Below are 17677 nucleotides of genomic sequence, written 5' to 3' on the forward strand. Positions count from 1 at the left end.
CAAAAATTACACTGTCTCAGGTCTAGAGCCTCACATTATTAACAATGAAGTAGCAAATGGAAATGGGTACCCTTAGCTGGCAAAGCATGTGGTCATTTTTTCTTTGACAGCACTGTTAAGAACCCAGCCTGGAAAACTCCACAGAAGTTTGCAATGTTTGCAATAGGACCAGTACCTTCTGAATGGCTTCAAAGTAAGGGACAAAAAGGTCAGTGTCATAGTTGGACATCTTATTCTGCAGCACAGATACCAGTCGCTCCAGGCCCATCCCTGTGTCAATGCTTTTCTTGGGAAGAGGTTTCAGAATGCCATCAGCTTCCCTGTATGATCCAGAAGAAGAGGGGGTTGAAGCAGAGACTCAAGCTGCCATCTCTCCAGTCCCTGCTGGTTAAAATTCATTTACAGAGCAGTTTGCAGGCTGTGACCATCTGCCAATTGCCTGGTTTGGTGGGAAGAGGGAAGTGGAGGGATAAAGGAAGGAGAATTACTCTGGGGTTCGTTTAAGAGTGAGGCAAGGCCAGGCGCAGTGGCTCAATCTGTAATCCCAGCACTTTGGGAGGCTGAGGTGGGGTGGACCACCTGAGGTTGGGAGCTCGAGACCACCCTGACCAACATGGAGAAACTCCATCTCTACTAAAAATACAAAATTAGCCAGGCGTGGTGGCACACGCCTGTAATCTCAGTTACTCAGGAGGCTGAGGCAGGAGAGTCACTTGAACTCGGGAGGTGGAGGATGTGGTGAGCTGAGATTGCGCCATTGCACTCCAGCCTGGGCAATAAGAGTGAAACTCCATCTCAAAAAAAAAAAAAAAAGGCTGGGCATGATGGCTCACGCCTGTAATACCAGCATTTTGGGAGGCCGAGGCGGGCGGATCACTTGAGGTCAGGAGTTCGAGACCAGCCTGGCCAACATGGCAAAACCCCATCTCTGGCTGGGCACGGTGGCTCACACCTATAATCCCAGCACTTTGGGAGGCCAAGGCGGGCAGATCACGAGGTCAGCAGTTCAAGACCAGCCTGACCAACATGGAAACCCCATCTCTACTAAAAATACAAAATTAGCTGGGCGTGGTGGCACATGCCTGTAATCCCAGCTACTCGGGAGGCTGAGGCAGGAGAACTGCTTGAACCCGGGACACAGAGGTTGCAGTGAGCCAAGATCGCACCATTGCACTCCAGCCTAGGCAACAAGAGCAAAACTCCATCAAAAAAAAAAAAAAAAAAAAAGTACGGCAAGCATGACATTATGGGAATAGCTCTCAAGAAGCTATTAGGTGCAATAAGGCTTAGTTCTTGAAAGAACAGGCCCATCCTTGTTCCAGAGATCAGAGGGGTAATCTGAGAAAGAAATGAGCATTTAGCTGAGAAGACAGCCACACAGCTCCGAGTTCCTCTTCCCCTGCTCAGCTCAAGGAAAGGAATGGAGTAGACTCCAAGGCTACCTGTTATACTGGATGAACACAAGGTTCCAGATCTCCAGCACATTAGGGTCGTCCTGGTTGACAAGGTGTGCGGCATCCCGACCACCAATCCGGTCGTAGTGTATCTCACTGCAAGGACCGCAGGGGCCTGTGTCACCCATCTCCCAGAAGTTATCCTTCATGTTGCCTGGGAGGATTTTGCTGTCATCCAGCCTGACAAAGGAGTAAAGATAAGCCCAGTTACAGCCCCAACAAAGAGTTCTGCCCAGACTTACAACTACCACAAATGAAATTCTTAGGATTGGCCGCACACAGTGGCTCACGTCACTGCAATCCAGCCTAGGCGACAGAGCGAGCCTCTGTCTCAAAAAACAAAAAAAAAAGAAAAGAAATTCTTAGAATTTTTAATAAAGAAGTTCCAACCTTCAGAATTACTAATGCTAAGCCTGTACATAAAACCTGCTAAAAAACAGAACATGACTCTTCTCAAGAGTGCCTACAGTAGAAGAGAATACAAAATATACACATGCTATGATCAAAACTCAATGAAAATACACAAGGACATGAGTAAGGCCTAGAAAGGAACACATAATAATGAAAACAGCCATGTGCATTGCTTGAGCTAAGGAGTTCGAGACCAGCCTGGGCAACATGGAGAAACCCAGTCTCTCTAAAAATTATTTAAAAAATTAACTGGGTGGGGTGATGTACACCTGTAGTCCCAGCTACTCAGGACAGGATCACTTGAGCCCAGGAAGTTGAGGCTGCAGTGAGCTGTGATCATGCCACTGCACTCCAGCCTGGGTGACAGAGTAAGAGCTGTCTCACACACACACACAAGATTGTGCTTGCTTAATAAAGTGTAGATACACAGTACAGGAAGTCAAGTAAAAGAGGATTTTAAAAACCAGGGTCAAGATTAATATTTAATTTTTACACGTGTTACTACCCAAAACTCCAACTACACTTAGACTACAGAGTCAACCAAGTAGGAGTTTTAGATCAAGTAAAAGAGGAAGTTGGGTTGGAATAATATATCTAGAGCAAAAGTAATTAAAAAAAGAGAAGCAGCCCTATTTCCAAGTATAGTAAAAAGCTATGCACTAAAGGACAAAAGAATTAAGGAAAAAGAACAAGAAAATGAGGCAAACACATCATGGGCAGCCCAGCTATCTACAGAGGGCACACACCCCATGTTCAGATTCTCCTTGATGCAGCACTTCACAAATTCTACTAAATTCACAGCACAGAACACATATAGCTCACCTGCTGTCTTAGCTTTTATAGTATTTATTATACTTTAGAATTATGTTATGTTTAAAAAAACTAGTTAGCCACAGTGGCTGATGTCTGTAATTCCAGCAATTTGAAAGGCCAAGGCAGGCAGATCGCTTGAGCTCAGGAGTTCAAGATCAGCCTGGGCAACATGGCAAAACCCCGTCCCTACAAAAAATACAAAAACTAGCCAGGCAGGTGGTGCATGCTTCTAGTCCTAGTTACTTGGGAGGCTTGAGATGGGACGATCACCTGAGCTCAGGCAGTAAACTATGATTACACCACTGCACTCCAGCCTGGTTGAGAGTGAGACCCTGTCTCAAAAAACAAAACAAAAAAATTCCTTTTTCCAGCCAGGTGCAGTGGCTCACGCCTGTAATCCCAGCACTTCAGGAGGCCGAGGTGGGCGAATCACCTGAGGTCAGGAGTTCGAGACCAGCCTGACCAACATAGTGAGACCCTTATCTTTAAAAAAAAAAAAAAAAGAGAAAGGCTAGGTGGCTGATGCTTGTAATCCCAGCACTTTGGGAGGCCAAGGTGGGCAGATCACAAGGTCAGGAGATCAAGACCATCCTGGCTAACACAGTGAAACCCCGTCTATACTAAAAACATGAAAAAATTAGCTGGGCGTGGTGGCGGGAGCCTGTAGTACCAGCTACTTGGGAGGCTGAGGCAGGAGAATGGCGTGAACCTGGGAAGGAGAGCTTGCAGTGAGCTGAGACTGCGCCACTGCACTCCAGCCTAGCTGACAGAGCAAGACTCTGTCTCAAAAAGTAAATAAATAAATAAAATAAAAATTTAAAAAAGATATGAATGCATCTAAAAATAATTACTCTGTCACCCAGGCTGGAGTGTAGTGGAGCGATCTCAGGTCACTGCAACCTCCACCTCCTGGGTTCAAGTGATTCTCTCGCCTCACTCCTCCCTTGGGCATCTCAAAATGAACCCAGAGATGGGAAATGACCACGTATTCCAGGTCATAAAACCCCACTCTGGCACTGAGTGTCTTTTCACTCCTCCATACTCTCAAGAAGTGATCTGCATTCTTACCCCAAATTTTGCCAGATCTGTTTGCATTCCAGATCTGGTTCTAAGCCAGCTGCTTCATCCCCGCCAAAGTAAGTAACATAAAGTCTTTCAATGGGAATGCCAAACTCTTGAGTGAGGAGTTCCAGAGCCATCTTACATGCCAATTCCTACAAAAAGAACAGAGAGAAAGACATGGAACATCACCAAACCAAAATCTATTTAGTATGAAACCAGATCCTAGGAACAAAGACACAAAATCACAACACACTCACTCTCCACTCAATCAAATTCAAGATCAGTTTATAGAAGAAATCCAAATATATACTGAAATCATCAAATTACAGGTACTACTTCCAAGAAATCTTAGAATTAATAAATCCCATTCATTCCTGAATCAGCTACATGATATTTCACATTTTAAAACATGCAAAATTAGCACCCAGTTCCCACTGTGGAAAAGACCATTTTCCTCAAAACCCTAGTGGTTCTCCTGCTCTGAACTTACCTTAAAGTAATCTCCAAAAGACCAAGAGCCCAACATCTCGAAGAAGGTGTGATGATAGACATCCTTGCCCACATCGTCCAGGTCATTGTGTTTGCCCCCAGCCCGGATGCATTTCTGGGTATTGGCGGCTCTGCTCAGCTTTGCCATGGGGTGAGATGGGTCAATTGTGTTCAGGAAGATGGGTTTAAACTAAAAAAGGAGAGCAGTTCAACTTTTAAAGGGTGCAGGTGATGTCAGGTGGCCACACATTGGCAGGAAGAGACCACCACACACTAACTGTGCAGTTCATGATTAACATGCCTGGAATATAGACATCTGTCAGAACAGGTGGCCTGGTGGAGCCAAAGCAGAGGGTAGCCTCTCATGGAGCAGTTTCTCCTTGAACCTAGCTCCCTAACAGTCCCCAACACCACCAGTGACACCACCTGCAGAGGGGAAAGGCCTGCCAGATCTAACAGCCAAAGGTTGATGTGGTGAAACCTGGGCTTCTTCAGAAGTCTCTGATGTTCAGGGTTTATAACATCTTTCTGGAAGAACTTATTCTGAAAATTGATATGTTCACTTGGCAGTAAATGTGAGGAAGAAGAAAAAAACCCTGACACATATTTTTTTTTTTTTTTTTTTTTGAGACGGAGTCTTGCTCTGTCGCCCAGGCTGGAGTGCAGTGGCGCAATCTCGGCTCACTGCAAGCTCCGCCTCCCGGGTTCACGCCATTCTCCTGCCTCAGCCTCCCGAGTAGCTGGGACTACAGGCGCCCGCCACTGCGCCCGGCTAATTTTTTCTATTTTTAGTAGAGACGGGGTTTCACCATGGTCTCGATCTCCTGACCTTGTGATCCGCCCGCCTCGGCCTCCCAAAGTGCTGGGATTACAGGCGTGAGCCACCGCGCCCGGCCAACCCTGACACATATTAAGGGAATAAAATCGGCACGTTGATGAACGATTGGATGTATCAGTCATCTAGCTGGGACGGCCTTGCTCTGAGGATGTACCAGTCATGCTTTGATGTGTCATTGTTATTCGTTAACTTTGCTTTATATTTCCCACTAGACCTGTTCAATTCACTGCTATTCAATTTGGTAACCACCAGACAGGTTTTCTTTTTTTTGAGATGCAGTCTGTGTCGCCCAGGCTGAAGTGCAGTGGCGCAATCTCAGGTCACTGCAACCTCCATCTCCTGGGTTTAAGCGATTCTCTTGCCTCAGCCTCCCAAGTAGCTGAGATTACAGGCATGCACAGGTACACCTGGCTAATTTTTGTTTTTTTCAGTAGAGACGGGGTTTCGTCATATTGGCCAGGCTGGTCTTGAACACCTGACCCAAGTGATCCAAACTGATCCGCCCACCTCAGCCTCCTAAAGTGCTGGGATTACAGGCGTGAATCACTGTGCCCAGTCTTACCATTAAACACTTGTGACCATGTAAAACTGAATTAAAATTAGGCTAGGCAAGGTGGCTCATGCCGGTAATCCCAGCACTTTGGGAGGCCAAGAAGGGAGGATTCCTTCGACCCCAGGAGTTCAAGACCAGCCTGGGAAACATAGGGAGACCCTGTCTCTATTTTTATAAAAATCAAAAAGTAAAATTAAATAATTAGTAATTAATATTTTTAAAAATTAGAAATTCTCAGCCAGGCACAGTGGCTCATGCCTGTAATCCCCAGCACTTCAGGAGGCTGAGCTGGGTCGATCACCTGAGGTTGGGAGTTTGAGACCAACCTGACCAACATGGAGAAACCCTATTTCTACTAAAAATGCAAAATTAGCCAGGCGTGGTGGTGCATGCCTGTAATCCCAGCTACTCAGGAGGTTGAGGCAGGAGAATCACTTGAACCCGGGAGGCAGAGGTTGCAGTGAGCCGAGATTGTGCCACTGCATTCCAGCCTGGGCTATACAGTGAGACTCTGTCTCAAAAAAAAAAAAATTAGAAATTCTGTTCCTCAGTCACACTAGCTCAATAATCACACATGACTGATGGCTGCCATGTTGAACAGAACATTTCCGTCACTGCAAAAAATTCTACTGGACAGTCTTGTGCTAGATCACGAACTCCTTGAAAGCAAACGCTCTCTCACTCATCTCTGTATTTCCGGCACCTAGCTGGGTGCCTAATATCATTTCGAATTGGGAAAAAAAAAAGGTATTTGTTGATCAAGAGGCAATATGGCACAAAGGTTAAGGAAATGACTCTCTGGGTTCAAGTCCACACTGGCACTTACCAACTATGTGAACATGAGCAACTGACTTGAGCTCTCAGTGCCTCGGTAGGGATGGCAACAGAGTTGGGCATAAATGAGTTTAATGTATGCGAAAGACAAAGAGCAGCGCCTGGCACATAGTAAGTGCTGCATGCAGGCTGACAGCTATTGTCAATAAGAAAATGTTTACAAGGTCAGGCATGGTGGCTCACGTCTGTAATTCCAGCACTTTGGGAGGCTGAAGCAGGTGGATCACGAGGTCAGGAGTTCGAGACCAGCCTGGCCAAGATGGTGAAACCCCATCTCTACTAAAAATACAACAATTAGCCAGGCGTGGTGGTGGTTGCCTGTAGTCCCAGCTACTTGGGAGGCTGAGGCAGGAGAACTGCTTGAACCTGGGAGGCGGACGTTGCAGTGAGCTGAGATTGTGCCACTGAATTCCAGCTTGGGCGACAAGGCCAGGCGCGGTGGCCTACGCCTATAATCCTAGCACTTTGGAAGGCCAAGATGTGGGGATCACCTGAGGCCAGGAGTTCGAGACCAGCCTGGCCAACATGGCAAAACCCCGTCTCTACTAAAAATATAAAAATTAGGCTGGGTGCGGTGGCTCACGCTTGTAATCCCAGCACTTTGGGAGGCTGAGGCGGGCCGATCACGAGGTCAGGAGATCAAGACCATCCTGGCCAACACAGTGAAACCCTGCCTCTACTAAAAAAAAAATACAAAAAATTAGCCGGGCGTGGTGGCGGGTGCCTGTAGTCCCAGCTACTCGGGAGGCTGAGGCAGGAGAATGGCATGAACCCGGGAGGCAGAGCTTGCAGTGAGCCGAGATTGCGCCGCTGCACTCCAGCCTGAGCGACAGAGCAAGACCCTGTCTCAAAAAAAACCACAAAAAACAAAAAACAAATTAGCCAGGTGTGGCGGCAGACACCTATAATCCCAGCCACTGAAGCAGAAGAATCACTTGAACTCGGGAAGGGGAGGCTGCAGTGAGCTGAGATTTTACCATTGCACTCCAGCCTGGGCAACAAGAGCAAAATTCTGCCTCAAAAAAAAAAATAAAAGTTTACAAACATTGGACTCCCTGGTTCTTGTTGAGGCGGCTCATGTGGGAGGTGACAAAACTTGCACCCAGGTATGCCTGAATAGAAACAGAAGCTTTCCAGTGTTCCAAAAGCCTATCTCATTGAATAAGACCACCTAAAATTAGTGCCTCCAATTCTAGGTATATGCATAGGACTCACATATAACTGAAAATATTTTTCTTTTTTTTCCATTTTGAGACAGGGTCTTGCTATGTCACCCTGGCTGGAGTCCAGTGCATGATCACGGCTCACCTCAACCTCCTGGGCTCAAGCAATCCTCCCACCTCAGCCTCCCAAGAGGCTGGAACTACAGGTGTGAGCCACCACCAGCTAATTTTTCCATTTTTCTTTAATTTTTTTCTTTTCCTTTCAGACAGGGTCTTCCTATGTGGCCCAGGCTCCTCTCCAACTCCTGGGCTCAAGCAATCCTCTTACTTTGGCCTCCCAAAATGCTGGAATTACAGGCATGAACCGTTGTGCCTGGCCCATTAATTTTTTTTTTTTTTTTTTGAGACGGAGTCTCACTCTGTCACCCAGGCTGGAGAGCAGTGGCGTGATCTCGGCTCACTGCAACCTCCGCCTCCCAGGTTCCAGCGATTCTCCCGCCTCAGTCTCCCAAGTAGCATAATTTTTTTGTGAGACCAGTCTCACTATGTTGCCCAAGCTGGTTTGGAATTCCCAGGCTCAAGTGATCCTCCCATCTCAGCCTCCTCAGTAGATGTAATTACAGGGGCACTGTGCCCTATTTTTCATAATTTTATAGTTAATATTGTAAGAGGTAGAATATGTTCCCACTGTTTCTAACTTTCCATGCCAGAAAAGACACCTAAGAGAAAAGAAAATGTCAACTCATCCCAGAGTGAGGAGCATCCTAAGGGCTGCAGATGCACTGGGTGAGCATCACAGGAAGAGAACCATCACAGTAAAGCCCTGAGAACACCATCTAACCTGAACCCACTTCAGCCACAACCAGCCTGGGAAGTATTTAGTGTCACAGACATGCTGACAAATTCCTCTTAAACTCCTTTATAAACTTGTCATGCTTTCATCATTTCAAGAGTTAACCCTTTTCTCTCACAATAAACCTTTCAAATGTCTTTTTCTTTTCTTTCCTTTTTTGAAACAGGGTCTCACTATGTTGCACAGGCTGAAGTGCAGTGGTATGATCAGGGCTCACTGTAGCCTTGAACTCCCAGGCTCAAGTGATCATCCTGCCTCAGCCTCCCCAGAAGCTGGGACTACAGGCGTACACCACTACACCTAGCTAATTTTTGTATTTTTAGTAGAGACAGGGTTTCACCATGTTGCCCTAGGCTGGTCTCAAACTTCTGGATTCAAGTGATCTGTCTACCTTGGCCTTCCAAAGTGTTGGGATTACAGGCGTGAGCCGCTGCGCCCAGCCTCACGTATATTTTTCATTCAACCTCCCCAAACTGTACTAATAAATCTTCTTCAGCAATGGATCCAGAGTGGCACTGGTGGCAATAGTTTCAAGAAAGGGGTTAGGTGGGCGGGGTGTGGTAGCTTAGCCTAGCCCTGTAATCACAGCACTTTGGGCAGCTAAGGCAAGAGGATTACTTGAGGCCATCGGTTCGAGACTAGCCTGAACACCTTGGTGAGACCCCATCTCTGCATATAAACACATAAAATAATTTAGGCCAGGCAAGGTGGCTCACATCTATAATCCCAGCACTTTGGGAGGCTGAGGCGGGTGAATGACCTGAGGTCAGGAGTTCGAGAACAGTCTGGCCAACACAGCGAAACCCCGTCTCCACTAAACATACAATAATTAGCCAGGCGTGGTGGCGCACGCTTGTAGTTCCAGCGACTTGGGAGGCTGAGGCAGGAGAATCGCTTGAACTCAGGAGGTGGAGATTGCAGTGAGCCAAGATTGCACCACTGCACTCCAGTCTGGGCGACAGAGAGAGACTGTCTCAAAACAATAAATAAATTAAAAAATAAATAAATAAAATAATTTTAAAAGCTGACATGCTGGAGCATGCTTGTAGTTCTAGCTACTTGGGAGGCTGACGTAAGAGGATCACTTAAGCCCAGGAGTCTGAGGCTACAGCATGCTAGGATCATGCCACTGCACTTCAGCCAGGATGACAGAGTGAGACTCTCTCTCTAAAGAATAATAGCTGGGCCGGGCGCGGTGGGTTTTGCTTCTGTAATCCTAAAGACTTTGGGGGACGTCGAGACCTACGGGATCACGAGGTCAGGAGATCGAGACCATCCCATAACACACGAAACCCCGCCCCCACTAAAAACACAAAAACCAGAAATGGGCTTATGGGGTGGCGATGCCTGTAGTCCCAGCTACTCGGAGGCTGAGGCAGGAGAATGGCGAACCCGGGAGGCGGAGCTTGCAGGAGCAGATCCGCCACTGCACTCCAGCCTGGGTGTGACAGGAGGCGACTCGGGCCTCAAAAAAAAAAAAAAAAAAAAAAAAAAGAATAATAGCTGGCCACATGCAGGGCTCATGCTGTAATCCCAGCACTTTAGGAGGCCGAGGCAGGTGGATCACGAGGTCCGGAAATCAAGACCATACTGGCTAACACAGTGAAACATCGTCTCTACTAAAAATACAAAAAATTAGCCAGGCGTGGCTGTGGGCGCCTGTAGTCCCAGCTACAGGCTGGGACTGTACTTCGGGAGGCTGGGGCAGGAGAATGGCAAGAACCTGGGAGGCAGAGCTTGCAGTGAGCGGAGATGGCGCCACTGCACTCCAGCCGGGGCAACAGAGCAACACTCTGTCTCAAAAAAAGAGACCAGGCACGATGGCTGATGCCTGTAATCCCAACACTTTGGGAGGCCAAGGTCGGTGGATCATGAGGTCAGGAGATGGAGACCATCCTGGTTAACATGGTGAAACCCCGTCTCTACTAAAAATACAAAAAATTAGCCGGGCGAGGTGGTGGGCGCCTGTAGTCCCAGCTACTCGGGAGGCTGAGGCAGGAGAATGGCGTGAATCGGGGAGGTGGAGCTTGCAGTGAGCTGAGATGGCGCCACTGCACTACAGCCTGGGCAACAGAGCAAGACTCCGTCTCCAAAAAAAAAAAAAAAAAAAAACCACTAATGTTTGAGTACCTACTATGTGCGAAATACTGTGCTAAACATTTTGTATGCCTTACCCTATTTGCCTCTCACTAAAACCTACAGGCAGGCAATATTATTCCTTATTTTGCAAAGAAACTGAGGTCCACCACATAAAGTTCCACAAGATCACACAGGGAGTGACAGAACCGGAATTGGTCTGACCCCAGGGCTGTGCTTTTATCTCGGCTCTGCTGCCTCTTATGTGAACAAACAGCCAAGAAAAAAGGAAAAACCCTTACCTGGTTCATGCCCGCATTGGCAAACAGCAAAGTGGGGTCATCCAATGGGATGGTGGCAGACGAGTGAACGTAGGTATGCTCATTCCTCTTGAAGAAATCTATAAATCGCAGCCGGATTTCACTTGCTGTTAGAGTAGAGTCCATCTTGAAAGTCACCCCAAAGAACTAATCAAAGAAAAAACAATGAAGGAAAATTAGGGGAATTGAAAGTCAAAGTAGACATTACACAAGACTTCTGGCTTCTCAAGCCAAGTCAAAGCAGGACTCAGGTGAGCTGTTTGATCCTAAAACCTCTATGTTGTAATGCCCAAGGCTAAAATCATCATCAAAGCAACACCACAGCACCAACAGACAGCAGCCCCATCTGTTCTTCCTTCCCATGCCAATTTCTAGAGGTTCAACCCCCAGCACACCAAGCACAGCAGTGCTGAATGCTTGTTCATTAAACAAATATGTATTGAGCATCTGCTCTGTGCCAGGCCCTAGACCAGGAATTAGAAACAAGAGGGACAGCCAGGCGCGGTGGCTCATGCCTGTAATCCCAGCACTTTGGAAGGCCGAGGCGATCAGATCACAAGGTCAGGAGTTCAAGACCAGTCTGGCCAACATGGTGAAACCCCACCTCTACTAAAAATACAAAATTGGCCGGGCGCGGTGGCTCAAGCCTGTAATCCCAGCACTTTGGGAGGCCGAGACGGGTGGATCACGAGGTCAGGAGATCGAGACCATCCTGGCTAACACGGTGAAACCCCGTCTCTACTAAAAAATACAAAAAACTAGCCTGGCGAGGTGGCAGGCGCCTGTAGTGCCAGCTACTCGGGAGGCTGAGGCAGGAGAATGGCGTGAACCCGGGAGGCGGAGCTTGCAGTGAGCTGAGATCCGGCCACTGCACCCCAGCCTGGCGACAGAGTAAGACTCCATTTCAAAAAAAAAAAAAAAAAAAGAAAAAGAAAAAAAGAAAAAAAGGGTGACAAAGACCCTCAGTTTAGTCCAACTGGGGAAGAGGGAGAGCAGTTCAGGAGACCAGGGTTTGAGTTCTAGCTCCAAGTCCCGAAGGAGTCACTTCACCAATAAAAGAAGGGGTCCATATGAGATTATCTCTAAAGATCCCTTCAGCTTTGTGTTAATACACAAGCCTAGAACTGCCAAGTTCCATCATCCCCAAAGCCAGGGTCTCTAGGTTTCGCCTGATGTCTTGGTGAGCAGCAATAGTCCTGGGGATGGGCTTATCTGTACAAGGGACCACCTGTATGTAGCAGGAATGTACCTACCTCTATGTAGCCTACATCCCCCAAGAACCCTAACATCAAACGGCTGCCTTCCAGCCATTAGATTACTAGGGAGTGGGGATGTTGTAGCCCCACTTTGGAGGCACAGCTTACTAAAAGTGAAACAACAAGGGAATTGGTGGAGACGGAAACAACTTTATGACTTCAAAGTCCTTTCACGAGTTGGGCGTGGTGGCTCACACCTGTAATCCCAGCACTTTGGGAGGCTAAGGTGAGAGGACTGCCTGAGCCCAGGAGTTTGAGACCACCCTGGGCAACATAGCCAGACCTTGTCAGTACAAATAGTAAAAAAATTAGCCGGGCATGGTGGTGCGTACCTGTGGTCCCACATACTTGGGAGGCTGAGGTGGGAAGATTGAGTCCAGAAGACTGAGGCTGTAGTGAGCTGTGATTATGCAACTCCACTCCAGCCCAGGCGACAGAGCAAGACCTTGTGTCAAAAAACAAAAAAACAGGCCGGGCATGGTGGCTCAAGCCTGTAATCCCAGCACTTTGGGAGGCTGAGACGGGCAGATCACGAGGTCAGGAGATCGAGACCATCCTGGCTAACATGGTGAAACTCCGTCTCTACTGAAAAATACAAAAAAACTAGCCGGGCGAGGTGGCGGGCCCCTGTAGTCCCAGCTACTCGGGAGGCTGAGGCAGGAGAATGGTGTAAACCCAGGAGGCTGAGCTTGCAGTGAGCCGAGATCTGGCCACTGCACTCCAGCCTGGGCGACAGAGCGAGACTCTGTCTCAAAACAAAAACAAAAACAGCTCTTTCACAGATACTACAATTTCCCTGAGAGGCAGGCTGGGGAGAAGTGACAGGCTTTGATAAGAGTGCTGATCACTGGCATGGTGTTGCAGTGCCACACAGTGCTGTGTCTAGAAAAATGAGAACCATATCTCATTCACAGTATTAACATTATTATCAAAGTGTCTCTGGAATTCCAGACCCAACTGTAACCTTAATTCACTTTTGCCTGAGTTTAGTTCCTTTTCTGTACAAAGCAGTATTTACCCTGCCTATTCAACTGAGGTGTTGTGAGGATCAAAAGCTATACTGTATTTGGAAGCAATCTGTAAAATGGAAAACCTTACGCCGGGTGCGGTGGCTCACGCCTGTAACCCCAGCACTTTGGGAGGCCGAGGCGGGTGGATTACCTGGGATCAGGAGCTGAAGACCAGCCTGGCCAACATGGTGAAAACCCATCTCTACCAAAATACAAAAATTAGTCAGGCATGATAGTGAGTGCCTGTAATTCCAGCTACTCAGGAGGTTGAGACAGGAGAATTGCTTGAACCCGGGAGACGGTGGTTGCAGTGAGCCGAGACTGCGCCACTGCACTCCAGCCTGCGTGGCTAAGGGAGACTGCATCTTAAAAAAAAAAAAAAAGAGGAAAACCTTGACGGAACAGAGTGGATATTACTTTTAAGTTGTTTAGCTGAAAGTTTTCTTTTTTTTCTGGTTCTGTCCAGACTGGAGTGCAGTGGGACAATCACTTAAGTAGCCTTAAACTCCTAGGCTCAAGTGATCCTCTTGCCTCAGCCTCCCAAGTAACTGGGACTACAGTTGAAAACCACCACGCCCAGTTAATTTTTTTTTTTCTTATTTTTTTTGAGACAGAGTCTCACTCTGTCACCCAGGCTGGAGTGCTATGGCACAATCTCAGCTAACTGCAGCCTCCACCTCCCAAGTTGCTGCAATCCTCCTGCCTCAGCCTCTCAGGCAACTTGGATTACAGGCACATGTCACCACACCCAGCTAATATTTGTATTTTTAACAGAGTCGGGGTTTCACCACATTGCTCAGGCTGGTCTCGAACTCCTGACCTCAGGTTATCTGCCAGCCTCAGCCTCCCAAAGTGCTAGGATTACAGGCATGAGCTACCATGCCCAGCTAATTTCTGTTTTTGTTATAGATGGTGCATTGCTATGCTGCCCACGCTCGTCTCGAACTCCTGGCCTCAACCTCCCAGTTGGGATGGCATGAGCCACCATGCCCAGCCAGTTTTCTTCTTATGAGGAAGATACAATAGAGATGTACAAAGTGAACAGGAGATCCTGACTCCAGCTACTTTTCAAAAGACACATGAATTTCCCATTTTTGCTTACTCATTCACCATAATGAATGCATACTATGTGCCAAGAATCAAACTGAATGACAGCCTATGTCCTTCCTGGGGAGACGATCATATACAGAATTAACTGCAGTATTGTGTAAAAGGACTGAATATATCAACTATGAGCCTACCAAGGCTGGAACTAGTAAAAGCTGTATCCCCACATTCATTTATTTACCCCATTTATTCAATATAAATTCAATATATTTATTCAACGTAAACTCATTCATTTATTCACTGGAAGGCTGTATGGGATACAGAGGTAGCACAAAGGCAGAACCTCAGGTTTCACTTAATAACAAGAGCTGTAAACGTCTTGGGTGCCTTAAATCACACTGTGGCTCCAGCCACTCCACAGGAATTTTTTTTGAGATAGGGTCTCCCTCTCTGTCACCCAGGCTGGAGCGCAGGCAGTGGTGCAATCATTTGGCCTTCCAGGAGCAGCTGGGACTACAGGCATGTGCGACCACACCCGGCTAATTTTTTGTATTTAAAAAAAATTTTTGAGGCCGGGTACGGTGGCTCACGCCTATAATCCCAGTACTTTGGGAGGTCGAAGGCAGTTGGATCACAAGGTCAGGAAATTGAGACCATCCTGGCTAACATGGTGAAACCCTGTCTCTACTAAAAACACACAAACAAAATCAGCGGGGCATGGTGGCACACACCTGTAATCCCAGCTACTTGGGAAGCTGAGGCAGGAGAATCACTCGAACTTGGGAGGCAGAGGATACAGCAAGCCGAGATGATGCCACTGGGAGTCCGAGTCTAACTCGATCACGTGACGCACCCCATCCGATCTTTTCTCGCAGGAAAATTGCTTGAACCTGGGAGGCGGAGGCTGCAGCGAGCTGAGATCATGCCATTGCCCTCCAGTCTGGGTGACAGAGCGAGACCTGTCTCGACATTTTTTTTTTTTTTTAGACAGGTCTCTGTCACTCAGGCTGGAGGACAGTGGCACAACCACAGCTCATTGCCACCTCCGCCTCCTGGGCTCAGGTGATCCTCCTACCTCCGACCCTCAAGGAGCTGGGACGACAGGTGCTCACCATCATGAACTGGCTAATTTTTTTGTAGAGACAGGCTGCTCTCAAATTCATGAGCTCAACCGATGGGCCCACCTCAGCCTCCCAAAGTGCTGGCACTACGGGCATGAACCACTGCACTGGGGTGCCACAGGACCTTTTAACATGCTCTTCATGTGCCAGGTAAGCTGTCTGCCCCACTCTTTTCCCTTTTCCTAGTAAACGTCTCACTTTTGATGTATCAATTCCAAAGAAACTTATTTCCGGGGCACAGTGGCTCATGCCTATAATCCCAGCTGAGGCATTTGGGAGGCTGAGGCAAGAGCATTGCTTGAGGCCAGGAATTCAAGACCAGCCTGGGCAACATGGGAACACCTGAGCCTGGGAGGTCAAAAAAAATTTTTTTTTTTTTTTTAATTAGCCAGCTGTGGTGGTGTGCACCTGCAAACCCAGCTACTTGGGAGGCTGAGTGCAAAGGGTCGCTTGAGCACTTGAGCACAGAAGTTTGAAGCTGCAGTGAGCTATGGTCACACCAAAACATTCCAGCCTAGGTAACAGGTTGAGACCCTGCCTCAAACAACAACAAATGTAAAGACACTTTTTTTTTTTTTTTTTTTTTTTGGAGACCGAGTTTCACTCTTGTTGCCCAAGCTGGAGTGCAATGGTGCTCGCAATCTCGGCTCACTGTAAGCTCCGCCTCCCGGCTTCAAGCGATTTGCCTCAGCTTCCCGAGTAGCTGGGAATACAGGCATGTGCCACCACACCTGGCTAATTCTGTATTTTTAGTAGAGACGGGGTTTCTCCACGTTGGTCAGGCTGGTCTCGAACTTCTGACCTCAGGTGATTTGCCTGCCTCGGCCTTCCAAAGTGCTGGGATTACACGGGTGAGCCACCGCGCCCGGCCAAGATACTTATTTAAGAAAGCCTTCCCCTTATTGCTAAGGCTCCCCCTTTTACTGTCTCATAGCCTCAAGTGTTTCCCTTCATAATTTCCACATGCGCTTAATGGCTTGTTTAATGTGCGCCTCCCCCATCAGGCTGTCAGTTCCATCCCAGCAGCAACGACTGTTTTGGGCTATTTTTTGAAACGGAGTCTCCCTCTGTCACCCAGGCTGGGGTGCAATGGTGTGATATCAGCTCACAGCAACCTCCGCCTGCCAGGTTCAAGCGATTCTCATGCCTCAGCCTCCCGAGTGGTTGAGATTACAGGCATGTGCCGCCACGCTCGGCTAATTTTTGTATTTTTAGTAGAGACGGGGTTTCACCATGTTGGCCAGGCTAGTCTCGAACTCCTGACCTCAGGTGATCCACCCGCCTCGATCTCCCAAAGCCCTCGGATTAAAGGCGTGAGCCTCCGCGCCGTCCCTGGGCTCACTATTACAGCACATCCTCAGCATCTAGTACAGTGGCTGCTAAATACGTATTTCGTGATCAGGTATACTAATCCTTTAACAGCAAGTTCGGAATTAACTCACAAGCTTCAACGCACACCGAGAAATACAAACTGTTTTACAGAACAGCTGAAGATGACGGTCTAGGTGGGCCTGGACCGGCATCAGCTGTTTCATTTTAAGAAATCAGGGAATGGCTGGCTCACAGCAGGACTCCCCCCAGCTGGCCCATCCTTCCTCCTGTGCTCCCACACGCCCCAGGGGATTAAAACCAAGGGAGATGAAACCTCAGATTGGCAACCGTGAGGTCTTGGTGCTCAGCAAATCCACCCGAGGCCGCGACACTCGCAGCGCTCCAGGGAGCGAACGCAAGGCCACACTGTCCAGCTCCCGCTCCCGCCCAGACTGGGCTTCTCCAGGCCACGCGGGGCTTGACCCTGGGGCCCACTGCGGCTGCCGAGCTTTCCCCCCAGACTGCGGGCCCAGCCGCTCTCCTACCACCGCAGAGCTCTCCGAGGGCCGCCTACCTCTCCTAGGGTCGCCGTCCCCAGCTCCTCCCTCAGTCCCTGGCCGAGGGCTCGCTGTACCTATTACCGCAGGCGCGCAGCTGTTCCGGCCCCAAGACACGGCCGGCCACAACCCGCCGCGCCCCGTCTAATCAGAGCGCGCTGACGGAAAGCACCCCGCCGCGCCTTACCTTATGAGATTTTATTGGTCAATCAACATGCCAGTCAAACTGAGGACGAATCCGCTCATTAGCGGATTCCTGGGAAGGCGGCTCTAAATTGGCTGATGCAACCGCGAGAAAAGATCGGATGGGGTGCGTCACGTGATCGAGTTAGACTCGGACTCCCAGAGGTCGACATTTTGGTTTCCATAGGCAAATTCCTAATACCACAATTGACATAGTTAATAAGGGGAGACGGTAACGTGTCTCAGTAGAGGTCACAGGTCTTGGTATAATTCTGTTTATTTTAGTTGCTGAGTGATATGCAGCCCTCAAAGATTCTGACGTTGTG

At 48.3% G+C, this 17677-nt stretch overlaps 1 protein-coding gene across 1 annotated transcript in view; it reads right to left on the minus strand.

The window, feature by feature from the left end:
- Positions 1-17319, minus strand: part of AARS1 (alanyl-tRNA synthetase 1) — a 35273-nt gene extending 17954 nt beyond the window's left edge. Inside the window, exons 1-6 of the mRNA XM_003918580.5 lie at positions 17186-17319; positions 10849-11013; positions 4231-4419; positions 3747-3892; positions 1443-1634; positions 176-320 (exon numbers count right to left, since the gene is read on the minus strand). Of these exons, the coding sequence (XP_003918629.2) occupies positions 176-320; positions 1443-1634; positions 3747-3892; positions 4231-4419; positions 10849-10992 (816 nt within the window). The 5' untranslated portion in view covers positions 10993-11013; positions 17186-17319. The remainder of the gene's footprint in view (positions 1-175; positions 321-1442; positions 1635-3746; positions 3893-4230; positions 4420-10848; positions 11014-17185) is intronic.
- Positions 17320-17677: the final 358 nt, after the last annotated feature.

Source organism: Papio anubis, chromosome 18 (genome assembly GCF_008728515.1).
Source record: "Papio anubis isolate 15944 chromosome 18, Panubis1.0, whole genome shotgun sequence".
In the NCBI taxonomy this organism is placed as follows: Eukaryota; Metazoa; Chordata; class Mammalia; order Primates; family Cercopithecidae; genus Papio; species Papio anubis.